Source organism: Triplophysa rosa, linkage group LG9, assembly GCF_024868665.1.
Source record: "Triplophysa rosa linkage group LG9, Trosa_1v2, whole genome shotgun sequence".
Lineage (NCBI taxonomy): Eukaryota > Metazoa > Chordata > Actinopteri > Cypriniformes > Nemacheilidae > Triplophysa > Triplophysa rosa.
This window is the reverse complement of record NC_079898.1, coordinates 22,194,799-22,210,668: the sequence shown is the minus strand read 5'-3', so window position 1 is coordinate 22,210,668 and position 15,870 is coordinate 22,194,799. Positions and strand designations below refer to the sequence as shown.

The following is a 15,870-nucleotide window of genomic DNA, read 5'->3' as shown; positions in this document are numbered from 1 at the left end:
CTGTCAAATCGCACCTTTCCTCTGCCCCTTTTGATTTAATTGACTCCAACGACACCATTCCAAACCTTGCGAAAAGCTATCTGTGTGCCAGCGATCAACCTATGCCTTATTATTGGCCAATCAGAAAACATGAAGCCGATAGACTGGTCCAACAGAGCTGCACCGATGCAGTATAAAGGAACAGTTCATGAAAAGAAAAAAGCGATTTACAATTCATGCCACTTTAAGAATGTGTGTCTTTCGTGGACACAAACAAGTTGAGCAGCTCAGAAGAAACGAAGAAGAAACTCCAAGACAGTCAAGCATTCGCTTGAAATGAATGAATGGTTTCACCCTACAATCCTCAACATCATGTCAATTCAGACCTGCATACAACTGTTGTTGTGAAACGCAAAAGGAGAGTTAAAATTAGTCACACAATGTCATTTTTTTTTCTCGCTTGAAATGTCTTTAAATTGACATGTATAGACTTTGCCTTTAGTGTTCCACAAAAAGGCCGAATATGAGGTTTTTATGACATGAGGGTATAGGGATAGTTCACCCAAAAATTTACTCATTTACTCAACCTCTTGTCATTTCAAACATGTATGACTTCTTTTCGGCAGAACACAAAACATTAAATATTTTAGAGAATGTTGGTAACCAAACCACAGCTGTACCCATTCACTTGCATTGGTTTCGTGTCCATACAATAGCAGTCAATGGGTACCGCCGTTGTTCTGTTACCAACATTCTTCAAAATACCTTTCCTTGTGTTCTGCAGTAGAAAGTCATACGGGTTTGAAATGACAAATTACATATTTTTGGGGGGGTGAACTATCCCTTTAATAACGACACAAGGATTGTTTCTGAACGAAGTATATATTGTTTTAATGTGTGGTACTGTTTGCGTGATAGATTTGAAAGTGTCTGAACTTCTGAGGCTGTGGGATACTCACAGGGCCCGGCAGTCCACGGGGGCCTTCTTCACCCTTTATATAGATACACAAACACAAAGAACAATGAGTCAATGAACCACGGGTGTTGTTTTGTTCAACATCAGACACTGACTGCCGGATGTACAATGGCTTAGGAGCTTAGTAACAAATAACCTACAGTCAAAATAATGACTGGTGTATAGAGACATACACATATTACATACCTTTTGACCCTTTATTCCAATGGCTCCTTCCAGTCCGGGTAAACCCTGTGGGGTGAGTTCACAAACAATCATAATGTCATCAAAACTAAAAAATATTATGCGTCTGTGATTTCCTTCAAAGATCTGTGAGCTTTAGATGTTACATACAGGATCTCCTCTGTCGCCCTTTCGCCCATCTACTCCAGCGATGGCCGCGTCACCCTTCTCTCCCTGCAGAACAGCGATCACACACATGTGCTTATAAGGCATAAACATCCAGATAAAACTGTCAAACAACTTGCCTTATTGAATCTAAATGTCTTCCATTGGTATGCAAACGTCCTGTGGGTGATGTATGCAAACGCGGCATGTGCTATAATTTGAAACGGAACATGAAACTTGATGTTCTGTAACTCAATACATCATTGCACGCAGGTAGCGAAACTGGAATTTAATGGCCAATAGATGGCACTTTCTCACTGAAGATGAATTTCTGCATCACTCGCCCTGCTTTCATCTCGAGATGCCATACGCTCTCAAGGCAATGCAAACTGTGCATGTTTTATACCAGCGGATGAGACACTGAGCAGCACGCCCCTGCAGTTATTACTGTCTACATGCAGTCTGAAACCATCTGTATTCTACATTACACAATAGTCAGTTTTCAATTAAAACAATCATCAATAACATCAATGAGAGAGACAGTGGGAAAGAGAGAGAATAAAAGATAGAGAGAGAGAGATTTGACTAAACGCCAAATGATGCATGCATATAAAAATTTATCTCACAAAGCCTGTTCAGACATGCTGAAGTCATAAAATCAGCCTATTGTAATAAAAAAAGACATAAAAAGAAATAAAATAATAATAAATAAATAAATAAAATATTTATTTAAAAAAATAATAAATGCAAATAAAATTAAAAATAAATAGCAATAAAAATAAAACAGACATAAAATGACATACAAATGAACAAATAAGATAAGAAATAAAACATAAATATATTTTTTAATAATTACAATTAAATGTTTAATATAAATAAATACATTTAAATAAATAAATAAAAATAAACAATGAAAGGTGCAAAAAATCTGGCACATTTTCTCTAAGCAAAATGTGAAAGTTTTACAAATTTTTATAAGAAAAAAAGAAATAAATAAGGAATAAAAACACAAATGGAAAATAAGATAAGAAATAAAATATAAATAAATACAAATAAAAATGTAAAATAAACAAAAATAATACAAAACATGCAAAAAAATCTGCCACATTTTCTCTAAGCAAAATGTGAAAGTTATACAAACTTTAATTATTCTTGAAGCTGCAATTCATAACGTTTAAAACATTATAAAATTGCAGATGACTTCACAAACCTTTCTTTACATGGGTTGAAGTCAAACAACGTGAAACTCGCATTTATTCCAAAATATTATAAGCTTACTGTTAGGGCTGGGCGATATGGCAAAAAAGTATCGATAGTTTTTTTCTATATTGATCGATAACGATATTTATTTCGATATATATTTAATAGATTATTTTAAATACAGTTTATTAACAAAAGTTAACCTTTAACCAGTTAAAATTTAATTAAATTAATGCACTGTTGCAACACAGAGGATATTAGGCCATAAACAACATGTACCAGTTCATTCGGTCTCATTTTGACTCAATTGACTCGTTAAGTAAAGGGAGTGTTCATTCAGTACATTCAACCAATGAAAGGGCTCCGTTACTGGTACATTCGAACGCTATTGGCTCAGCACCTGCGCACATACATAACGCTGCAATAATGTCTTGCTCGAGTAGTGGGATTCATTCAATGTATTCAGTGAACCTTAGTCTTTCAAAAAGACATCTCACATAAACTGTAGTTCATTTCTTTAATCATGCAAGCATCTTACATACAAGGTTTAATATTTTAATGTGCACACAAACTCACTTCATTACATCTCTAATTTCTAATCAGGGCAGCGCTGGTTTGTTTCATATGCACCAGCTCATGTTAGCACATATGTTAACGATGGATATAAGAACGTTTGTGCTTGAGTTTAGAAGTAACTCGCTTGCAATTGCGCCTCAAGTTTGACCTCAAGTTTGCGCCTCAAGTTTAACCGGCGATTGCGAAAAAAAATAAGACACTTGATAAAGCGGGTGATGACAACTCGAGGTTAGTTTCACCTTTGTTTCCGCTTCCAGTCATGTTTTCCTCCTCATGTCGAGTTTTCTTTGGCAAGTGCAGTATGAAATGGACTTTGACGCGCATGCTAAAAGCTGCACGCTGACTGACTGTTTATTTCTGCGTTCTGTTAGACTGTAAGATTAATCCATATATCGAGTCAAAATGCCAATAGCTTATCATCGTTTTTGAAATACATTCTATCGCGATTCGATATGATATCGTTTATCGGCACAGCCCTACTTACTGTTGTGAATCAGAGTAAGGAAAGAAGACGGTTTTGAACACTGTTTTATAGAACTAATTTCCTTTATCTTTAACCTAAAAAGTTGCGGATTGCAGCTTTGAAAAGGCTTGAAAAGAGTTCACACAAAAGATACCTGAGTACTTGTTCTAATGCCAAATCTCACCTCTCTGTTCCTGTTTGTAATTACCAGGGATCTGATCTATAGTACAGTACTAATCCCGGATGAGCTTTAGCATTTGTCAGGAACACCTGTCAAGTATCCAGTATGTCTTGCTAATAACTTAAACACCTTAATAATCCTCAATGCTGTTGTATATGTGGGATGCCATGCAAGTTATTCTGTTATTGCCTGTGCTGTGGCACTTTAAAAAGGAATTTAAATACGAATAATACACCTTATTATCATAAAAACAAAAGGAAAGTTAGGATGTACGCATGCAGTAATGCAAATAGAAAAATGTGAGATGCTAAAGCAAATTTATAAAGCTGTAATCCGTAACTTTTGCCTCTATAGGAGCATCTCTGTTTAAAACATAAAATTATGGGTTACTTTGTGTATCTTTACGTGAGTTGAAGTCAAATGACATTTTACATTTACATTAGCAGCTAAATTTGTAAATCATTATATAAGCTTCGCCATGTGAATAAGGGTAAGATAACAGCGTTAAACACTTATTTTTATGTACTTGCTCAATAACTAATTTCCAAAAAAAGGACATATCCAGGTTCAGACTGATTCATCCCTCAAGAAAAGCAAAAAAATATTGTGCTTCCAGCAATGCACTTATATTGGAAGTCTATAGAGCAGTCTACGGAGGCTTTAAAGCAGGGGTGTCCAAAGTCAGTCCTGGAGGGCCAGTGTCCTGCAAAGTTTAGCTTCAACCCTAATCAAACACACCTGAACAGCTAATCAAGGTCTCACAAAGCAGACTAGAAACTTCCAAACAGGTGTGTTGAGCCAAGTTGGAGCTAAACTCTGTAGGACAGTGGCCCTCCAGGACCGACATTGGACACCCCTGCTTTAAAGGTTTCTAGCTTGTATTTAAATGTGCTTACATTTGTGTATATATTTGTGAATGCACTTTCGAAACTGTGTGCATTTTAACAATTATCCCAAAGCAATGCCTGAACCCGCAGTGTTCCATTCATAACAGCAGTACAGTGAACTTTATTTGCGCTCTGCGATTCTGATCTTCAACAGAAGTCTAATCTAAATGTCAACAATGAATCAATTTTCAAATTCACCGCCAACTTCTTCCTTCAAACAAAACCTTCGAGGTGTATTTACATTAGGAGTAACGTGCACTTAAAAATAGCATCTCCTGCCAAACAAAGACTGTCTGTTTATCCCACTAAGTGATTATGATGTAGATATTCTGACCTGTTGCCCACATCAGGAAGCGAAAGCTAAAATCTGGAGCGTGTTAAACACACTATGTGTGTATTCACTTCCTAACAAAAGCAGCAATTACTCAACTCTGAACTATGGCACCACGGGCCTGTCGGAACGCACTCGGTGCTGTCAGGACAAACGAATGCAGATGCTACACAGTCCTCACGCTGCCATCTCAGTCTAGTCACAGTCCACTGCCTACATGAAAGGGTGGAGATGACACACACACAGATCTCAAAAGAGCAAATGGGAGCACCGCACACACATTCTACTTCCGCCTGAGCTCAAAGGTGCAGTGAAGCAAAGAGTGTCTCCCTCTGGTCCTCTTTGTCAAGCACCGGCTCACTCGGCAAACCCGGAGTAATCCCTGCTTGAACATTTTCAGGAAACGTTCTCGCTGAGGGAAAAGAGCGTCTTTTACGACCAGCTGATGATAGACGGTCAGCGGTGAAGGGTAATTAAAGCCGCACAGAATGGACGGAGTCTGAATAGCTCTGCTAAGAGCCTGCCGCACAATTGCTCTTCACACTTTGAGCTTCACTAGGAGAACGTTGGAGACCAGGAAAGAAAGCAAGGATGCTTTCGGCACCGCCGACTTTTAGAATATAAATATTAGATCGAAACACAATTTTCGAAGGCCAATTTGTCCGTTAACAATGTCCAACGGTGGATATTCACGCATAACAGGAAAATTCTGTAATTTATCCGAACAATAAATGTCACTTCAACCACATCTCAAGTTGATGTTGGATAACATTTTGAGGGAGGAATGATGGAAGTTGAACTGCTAAGTCTAATTCCCTAGCCAGCTAGCACTTTATGTATCTTAAACGCACCCAATGCGAGTTTTACACACTTTTTACACAACATACATATACAAATGTACATTTTAATTGGAAATTACATCCAATAAAACATTTTGTCCAATGCCCCTGCTTAATGAAAACAAAAGAAACAAACACACAAATTCTGAAGGGTTTCGATAAAATATCATTAGCTTTTTCCATTAAAACCATTACAAAATTTGTTTCTGTACCCTGCTGAAAAAAAACAATAGAAACCATTAAAGAAGTTATAATGGTTTTATTGGTTTTAAAGGGATTTGTATTGGTTAAAATGGAAACTGTAATGGTTCTACTGGTATGTGATGGATTCTATTGGTGGGATGTTAAATCCTATTGGAACAATGCCCAAAACACACTACAAAAAGACATTTTGTAATGGTTTTAATGGAAAAAGCTAATGGTTCATAATGGTATTTTAACGGAAACCATTAGAATTTCTGTAATGGTGTCTGATGGGTTTCTATTGTTTTTTTCAGCAGGGAATCCATTCCAACTTCTTTAGTGGTTTCTATTGTTTTTTTTCAGCAGGGTAATGCCCAAAACACAAAAAAATTTTGTAATGGTTTTAATGGAAAAAGCAGTAATGGTGTCTACTGGTATGTGATGGATTCTACTGGTGGGATGTTAAATCCTACTGGAATAATGCCCAAAACAAACTACAAAAAGGAATGTATGATGTCACAGGACTTTGTTATATCTGTCAGGTAAGAACAGTTCATAAATGCTTTTCCAAAAAAATAAAATAAATAAAACTTGCTTACAGCACCTTTGAAATGACAGTAAAATATTTTACTGACTATGTATATACAGCTTTGTCACATGTTGCTGAAAAGCTTATGTCAAGCCAAGCTAAAGAATGTGTCTGAAATAGTCTATATACCTCACTGACTCAGTTTACATCATAAAACTACAGGCAAATCCTGGAAACACTATATTTACCAATAATAAATCAGCATATACTGTCCTTGACTGAGGGGTTTTATCACACACACACACACACACACACACACACACACACACACACACACACACACACACACACACACACACGCCCCCACGCACACCACACACACACACACCCACACACGCACCCACAACGCACCACCGCACGCACGCATACAGCAGTCACGCAAACACACACGCAACACACACACACAAAAAACACACACTGCAGTTACGTATCTAATATCTACACATTCTCAACACACTTAACTCAGCTCTACATAAATTTCACTAAATCTCACGAATATGTCAAAGTCAACATTTCAAAATAGTTATGTACTAATCTAGAAGAGTTCATACAGACAATCACTCACAACCCTCCTGCATGATTCATTGTCTAAGTAGCGACACACGACAAACTGCCTGTACTAGGGCTGCAACTAACGATTATTTTGATAATCGTTAGTTGGACGATTATTTTTTGATTAATCGATTAATCGGATAAAATGTAATTACATCTTTTGCTTATAATAAGTAAATCAGATATGGGAAAAGTATACACAACTGAACTCATTAGCCTTCTCCCAAAATGTTTGTGAATGTCTCCATAATTAACACACCTGGTGAGTTGATTCATGTGTGTCATATTAGAAGCAACTGACAATAGTCTCTCCCAAACGTGGGAGCGAGGGGAGGGTCGGCCAAGGAAATCATTTTTTTGTGCCAGAAAAGTGAGATATTTGTCATTCAAATGTAGTGAAGTACAGTAAAAAGTAAACAGAAAAAGTAATACTTAGTACAAATACTCAAAAAGTGTACTTAAGTACAGTATCTCAAGTAAATGTACTTCGTTACCCACCTCTGAACTAAATAAACCACCAAATCAGGGTATTTAGCCTATTATGTACTTTGCAAAGTGCAAACGCCACAAATTGGGTTTTACTAATATAATCTTTAATTTTGTCATTTAAAACACCTCTCCCCTTTAAACTTTAAAACTGCGCAGCTTGAAGAGATGCATGCAAAACACGTCGACTTTAAAACTGCGCACCTCGCGCTGCACGGAGACGCACGCACCGAGAGACACGTCTGACTTTAAAACTGCGCAACATGTGCCGCACGGAGAGACGCATCCACGGAGAGACAACGAATTTCATTATCGATTATTATCGATTAATTGTTGCAGCCCTACTCTACAGAGCGTGTTTTGTAAATACATTATATCCTTTGGCAAAGAAGCGAAAACGTGATGACATCTTAGTTCTGTGTCACCCACCGTAGTGCTTTGAAAGGGAGGGGTGGAGTGTGCCGCTGGTTACAATACGCATCCTCACCACTAGATGCTGCTAAATTTCATACACTGTACCTTTAAGTATAAATGTGTCGTTTTTTTAGAATGTCCACATATTTGTACTGGAAAACATGACAACAATTCAGATTAAGAGAATGATTTATAACCCTGCGGACGGAACGGTCACTGTTGACTGCGTACTATTCTTACACGCAGGCGACCAGAAGTCCTTCAACATGAAGAGACAGCGTAGCTTATACATCAGAGGAAGGTTAAAGGCTGGACAGACGCGCCGTACGCCACGAAACCTGACAGCGCCGGATGTGTGCTCATGGGTAAAGGAGTGGCATGTAAACACTCACTCTTGCTCTCTTTAATTTATATATGTATATACTGTATATTTATATTCATACACTGCAGTTGCCCCCGGTGAGATATGACACCCCTGGGCTTTATGAAAATGATTGCAGACCTTTTTGCAAAAGCACTGTTCATAATTACCATCTGTCAGGCTTAAGCCTGTGGAGCGATTCAGGCCGCAGTTGTGTGTGTGCGCGCGTGTGGATGTTTAACATGCCGAGCAGACAGCCAGCGTTTGACTGAAGGAAGCCAATTGGTAGGATGAGAGCGTGTCCTTCCGTGTACCTGTGTGTTCTCAGGAGGACAGTTCTGGATAAATGCTGTATCTCACCTGACCGATAGACAGACACTACAGAATAGGCATCTCCCAGGCAATAGATTCATAGACTCAAGTGTGCCTTCACTGCCACAACGCCCAGGAGAGTTTAACAGACAACACTTGTTCAAATGGTTAAAGGTCCAATGTGTAATTTTTTGGAGAATCTATTGACAGAAATGCAATATAATTTACCTAACTATGTCTTCTGATGTGTATGAAGACCTTGCATAATGAAGTGTTACATTTTTATGACCTTAGAATGAGCTATTTCTATAAACATACACCGCGGGTCCCCTTACATGGAATTCACCATCTACAGTAGCCCTAAAAGGACAAACTGCTCTACAGAGTGCATTTCGTAAATACGTTGTCACCTTCAGCAAAGAATCTTAGTTCTGTGTCAGCCACCCTAGTGCTTCAAAAGGGAGGGGTGAGTGGTGGAGTGAGCCTTTGGTTGCAATACGCAACCTCACCGCTAGATGCCACTAAATTTCATACACTGGACCTTTAAGTTACGTTTGTATCAGCTTTTAAAAGGGATACTTTAGCCAAAAATAAAACTTTTGTCATCATTTACCCTCTGGTCATTTCAAATCTGTATGACTTTGTTTTGTAGAACGCAAAAGAAGATATTCTGAAATATTCTGGTAACCGAACAACGGCGGTACCCTTTCACTTCCATTGTACACATCGAACACAAAACCCAATGTGTGCCGTCATTGTGTGGTTACCAACATTCTTCAAAATATCTCCTGCAGAAGAAAGAATGTCCAAAAGGACAACAGCGCACAACAAGTAAATGTTGACAGAATTTTCATTTTGGGTGATTTAAGTTTGGATATGAGGAAGTATTAAAAAAACTAAACGGTGCAATACCTTTCAAACCTAAAACACACAGCTTAATCTTACCTTAATGGCTTTAACATCACATGTTCCAGGTGGACCCTGCGTAAAAAAAAACAGAATTAAGTCACTTAATTAAGTCATTTCTAAACCAAAGGGATAAAACAGATCTGCCAGTGAACAAATAACAAATTCAACAGGCAATTCAGCTCCGAGATGCCAACCAGGACACAGCGTTCACTGCGTATTATACTCTGCCGCCCACCACTGCAGCAACAACACCTGTAAATGTCCCCTACAAAGGTCACTAGACACATCAGCTCAAATAAATATCGAGACAGATAAGAGCTCCCCGGACTGCACATTCCTTGACACCTGGCGGTAAAAGAGAGAAGCAGGGGCCGGGGGAGGCTGTCTGTGCCGCCCGGGGGCCGCATCCCCACTACAGACGAGAGGCGACTCATAAATGCCAGCTCCCAGGGACGGGAGCAAGGTTGGCACATGCCATGGAAATTATCGGGACGCTGCCATTTTCAAATGTCACTCTCGAAACCACTTCTCTTCCGAGTCTTATGACTTTTCTTCATTTTATAACTGTCCTGTGATGAGGAATGATAGAGACTTACGGCGTGTTCCTGTGTACATGCACATCGAACTAAAGGGCCGGCTGAGCTCGGGATTTAGAGATGAAGTGCAGTTTTTAACCAACTTGCGATTGACTTTGTAGTTTAATGAACTGTTAAGCGATCATTAAGTGTGGCAACGTATAAATCATTTCTTTTCCCCCGGAAGAAAGTTTGGGTTCCTCCAAGGGTGTGAGATCGCAAATGACACATCTGGGATTCTAATTCTAATTAAAACCTGGAAATAAACAGAGATTTAGGAAAACAGAATGGAAATGAAGCAGCATTATGACATCATTTCAAGGTCACTAACCAAGCACAGGCAACATTTTGATACTGTACAAAAAGCATCAAGGGTAACGTCCGCAACTGTTTTAAAAAGCAGTGCAGCCATGAATTATAACAGCAGATGTCTGATGAAGAACCCGCTGGAGGCCAAAAACATGTTTTAATCCAATGACGTTAAACATTTCTCTCCATCTAGTGAGTGCTGAACCTTCTTTTCCAAACTGAAATTGACCAAATTAGCCTTTACTTTTTACAAAGATGTCCATTAAAACACTTAAATGGTGATGAGCACTGGCCTCATATTTTTTCACCTCTACACGAGTAGCCAAAAGCAACTAGCCGAGGGCAATGTAAATACACTAGGACCACTAAAGCCACATGTAATTTAGAGCCTGTGGCGTGTGTAATTTTAACATCACACACACATTTCATATTGATTGATTCATATTGAGATGAGATGACTATTTATCAAGCAGTAAACTAGGGCCCCTTTGAGAGCCTCGTCTGGTTCTTCAATAACATTTACGCATGGCACCGCTCTTAATGTGCCCCTCTGGGCCGCTTGAAATTGTGATTTGAAACGATGAGCCACATGCGTGTGTGAAGGAGATTTCATGTAATCAATAGAACAAAAACTAAATTCAGCTCATCTGTGAGGGGACCTATAGTACAGAATATACACTATATGGACAATTGGGATGCCCCCTTCTAATGAACAGGTTTGGAAACTTTAGTCATTTCTGTGAGCACAAATCTTAATGTTACAGATATGTATATATATATATATATATATATATATATATACTTTGTATATATACAGTATAATAATGCTATTCTAGAGAATTGTGTGCTTGTAATTTTATGTCAACAGTATGGGCAGGGCTCTTTTATATTCCAACATGACAATGGCTCTGAAAGCAAGATTAAAATACAAGTGTGGAAGAAATAAACTGGCTGAACACCTTTGAGCCAAACACTCATCACACAACCCATCAATGACTTGTATACAGGTCTACAGTCATTTCATTGTATGATATAGCATTAATATCTGTTTTGATTGAAATTGCTGAAATAGATAAACGTGTTTATTAGAATGGGACATCCCAATATGTTTTCTATATTGTGTATATTTAAAAATTATATTTGTTGGTGGCGCTATAGAGCCATTTGGCCTCACTTCATTCTGAAACCCATATCAGATGTACATTTTCACCACCTCTGACGTATTTCATGGGTTTTCAAGCAACTCAACTCAAAGAAATATAGAATCTTATAAAACAACTATTCAGAACAAGTTAATGTGCCTCAACCCCATCATTTTTAACAGTAACTCAGTGTCAAAAGGACACTGAAATGGTTATGTTCAATGCAGTTGTTTTGATAGAAGGAAAAAATATACATTTTTAGTTTCAACATTATTTGTTCTTCAGACATTCCTCTTTAAAAGAAATGAAGTATCTCTAACGGTTCTGGAGTTACAGGTATAAAAAGAACACAAAAAATGCCCTTTCTTAATTTTTGAGCTGTCACCATTGGCATAAAATGCATCAAGGATTGCTAAAATGAATAGATTTTACTAACATATATACCGATCTCTGTGTAAAAATAAAATCATGATGCTGGCATATTTCTCATGTCAGTTTTTACCCCCTCTAATATGGCTCCAACTTTCAGCTGAAAAATGTCATTTTTACCTCCCTCTGCAAATTAATTCATTACTTAATAACTATTCATCCGTGGCATTTAATACTTTGGCGTTTATCACTACTCACTGATGTTGGTCTTGCTTCTGTAAAAATAGAAAAAAGAGCCTGGGACCTCTGGTTGAGTTGACACGGAATGACCCAACTATGAATATTCAGTACCTCCATTTCATTCAACACGTAATACACTTTTATTATATATTTAATATTTAAAAAATGATCTAATACAAAAATGTCACTATCAGCAACAACAGCTAATCTCAAACTGCTCCAAATGATCAAGCCAAATTCAAATAGCTAGATCACACCCTACTGATCTCATGTCCCTTTTTGACATTATACACCGGATGTCCCTCTCCGATGTTATATTGAAAAAGAAAATTTGACACGAGCAGTAATCAGTCATTTCCAGCAATAGCCAGAGCATCGAATGATCATTTATCTTTCAGTCCAAAGAATGCAAAATGCTTCTTTTGGCTCATTCTCTTACTGGCGTGAACTGACAATTAATGCCTACACACGCAAAATTACACTTTACAGACCGGATACTGGCAAATAACAGGCCCATTCGTCTCACTACAGGAACGCAAGTAGCCATAATTCTTCTTTATGGCTGAGATGTAACTTTTAATGTGCAAGTTGCGTTTGGTTAATATGTACTGTATATGCGATGATCCATTTGGCATCAGTTGTCAATGCTTGATGAGAAAGCTTTAGCAACCACTATGATAACTAGCTAATAGCTCACCTGCCTGATTTATGCCTTGAATCTGCGCCGCTGGATTTTTAAAATAAAGTGTTTTACGTTTTAAACCTCACTTAATGCATGCTGTGAAGCCATGCGTGAGATTATCAGATGAATAATGTTTCAACAGAACACGCTGATGAAAACAGCAATATTCTTAGCTGGATATCAGGTGAAACAGCATTTAAAAAATGTAAAGGTGGTTCTTTCTTGCCTGCATGTGACAGAAATGAATCAAACAGGAAAGTTGCACAAGTTCATACCGCACGGTGCAAATCTATTATTTCACCAGCTACAAATAACAACACAAACCAAACTGGCCGTCTTTGTAGGCATCATGGCAGCTTTCTAGACGGGATTGAGCGTTATTAGAGAACAAACAAAGAAATGGCTTACCGACGGTCCTGGTGTCCCAGGTTCCCCTGTTTTTCCTCGGCGGCCCTGCAAGACACACAGAACGAGAGTGAGAAATGGCTGAGTGATTCAACAACAGGTTCATGTTTGGCTTTGCTTGGTGCACTCTGGAGACGGCAATTAGATGAAGACAGCTCCTCTTGTTGCAATGACTAATTTACTTTTAATGAACAGAAAGAAAACAGCTTAATTGCAGAGCACTGTGTGGCGCGGCACTTCTAACCCCCCCCACAAGTTCCTGACCTTCTTTACAGCTGTAACAAACCCCGGCCACATCAATCAAGCCAGGCCTCGCCGGGACATTATGGACTATTCACAAATATAATAACCGCCTTCAGTCCATTCTCTCGAACGTACAAAACGGCATGAGTGCGTGAGGCGGGTTCATTGAAAGCCATCAAAACCGCCAGTCACCGGTTTAATTTTCGACTCGGCGCGATGACACGAACGTATCGGAAAACTGACATAAAGACGGCCGATGCCGCAACCTCTGGGAAATTTGTTTCCACATTGTTCCCTGATGAATGAGCCGGATGTTTCTTTGATGGGTGCATCGTTTCTAAATGAAATTTACGGAGACGTCTTATATACAAGCGCAGTGTGTCATTTTAGCAGTAGCGTTATTAAGAATTCACGAGGGGGACACGGAGGACCACACTGTTTTGTCTTTGGTGGCGAGTGTTTGAGAGATCGGTGGCCACGGCTGGATAAAAGAGGAAAATGAACGTGCATAAGAGCCAGCGGCTCAGGAAAATCCTCAGAACTGTTCATTTCCATAATCCTTGATTCACTCGAGTTCATCCATGTTATTACCTGGAACATAATGAGCTGACAAATAAATGAACTGCTTTCATCATCAAGTCTTGTGTGCATACTGTATGTGTCACAGGAAAAGAATGAATACACAAATTGGGTACAAATTAGTGTTGCATTACTTTTCTAAACATTAAAGGCATAAATCACATATTAAAATAAAATAAGATCCTTAATATCTTTATTTTTCCTAGACATCAATGAGATTGAATGGAGAGTAAATGAAAATATTTGCTGACATCTCCTATGTCAGGGATAGAAGAAAAATACCCAAAAATGTCACAAACTGAGCCAATTTGTCTAGTCTGAAATCATAGGTCAATGTTATTGAAGATCTCAATATGAACTCAACGAAACATATCTTATCAAATTTACCCAAAGCCAGATTATTACTTCTAAATTCGTTTTACAAATCCATACTCGTAAAGGAAAAGTTCAACCAAAAATGAAAAATTTATTGAATTGGATTCCATTCAATTCAATACATTTTTCATTTTTTCAGTTATATATTTCAGTTCAATCTCAATTTGTACCATCCATTCATACCACACACATACAGTGTCTAAGCTAATATAAAGAAAATACTGCAGTAATGTTATCATAATTATGTTTGTTTTGCTAGGTGAGGCAGATTACACACAATATGAAAAAATATTAAAGGCAAAGCAGTGATATGCAATTCCCACAGCTCTGAAAGTTTATATCTATCATCTAATTATACAGCTGAATGAAAATCAGGCCGGTTGTTATAGCGGAGGTAATGATATGTTGATGTGATGTAGGCGTCGGTGAAATAGGTCAATGAAGGGTTTGTTCCAATTTCAGCCTCTGCTTTCTCAAAAACACAAGACAATAAAAACTATATGAAGCCATGCGAATAAATATTTCATGATGCTATTATTTCAAACAGATGCTGAATAATGCATTTTTAATCTTTTAAATCTTTTAATCATCTTTTTTCCTCTAAAATATCCATTAAGCCAAAAGATTAAGCCAATCGAGTCAAAGATTATAGATCGCATACAACCCATCGTTCTAGTAAAACACAAAGAACAGGTAAACCAAGCTCATCTTTATATTTCAACTCCATTTGCAAAAGCAGGTAACTTTTTAAAAGCAGGTAACTCCGTTTAATAATAATAATACAAATAATATCAATCAAACTGCAGTTGGGTTATTTTAATTAAGTAGTAATAAAAACACACACGCACGCACGCACACACACACCCACACAGCTAACACAATGAAACACCATAAAAATACATGACATAATAAAATAACATGAATATTGAAAATTTGCTTTATCTGCTTTTGCAAATAAACTCTTCATTTATGCATTTTACAGATGCTTTATTCAAAGCAACTTGCGGTGCATTATAATATATTTTATCAGAACGTTATCAGAATGTTATCTGGGTATTAACCCACAACCCACGCTTAACATTCTTATTCTTTACCATCTTCGTATTATTTCCATGTAATGTCAGTTTGCCTATACAGAACAATGCTGTGGGTGGTCGGCAAGTTGCTGTACAACTGCTAAAGCTTGTGCGATTTTCAAAAAAGTTATTTGGATTTCATGGCACACTCTCCAGCCAAACACTGTCCAATCGATTAGAAAAAAACGGCACACCTTTCCTCAACAAGGTCAGGGTTTGCCTAAATGCCAATAGTCATAGCAATACCAAGCTTAAAAACTTCGAACCAACATACTTTTGAAAAAGGTGGAAAATAAACTCATTTACAAAG

The 15,870-nt window shown here is 37.9% G+C and overlaps 1 protein-coding gene across 6 annotated transcripts in view; it reads right to left on the bottom strand.

The window, feature by feature from the left end:
- The window catches only part of LOC130559201 (collagen alpha-1(XIX) chain), a 129,440-nt gene that overhangs the window by 41,709 nt on the left and 71,861 nt on the right, over positions 1–15,870 (bottom strand). For all 6 annotated transcript variants that reach the window (XM_057342138.1, XM_057342140.1, XM_057342142.1 and 3 more), the window contains 5 exons: positions 13,291–13,335; positions 9,602–9,637; positions 1,289–1,351; positions 1,142–1,186; positions 939–971 (listed from right to left, as the gene is read on the bottom strand). In XM_057342138.1, coding sequence (XP_057198121.1) covers positions 939–971; positions 1,142–1,186; positions 1,289–1,351; positions 9,602–9,637; positions 13,291–13,335 — 222 coding nt within the window. The remainder of the gene's footprint in view (positions 1–938; positions 972–1,141; positions 1,187–1,288; positions 1,352–9,601; positions 9,638–13,290; positions 13,336–15,870) is intronic.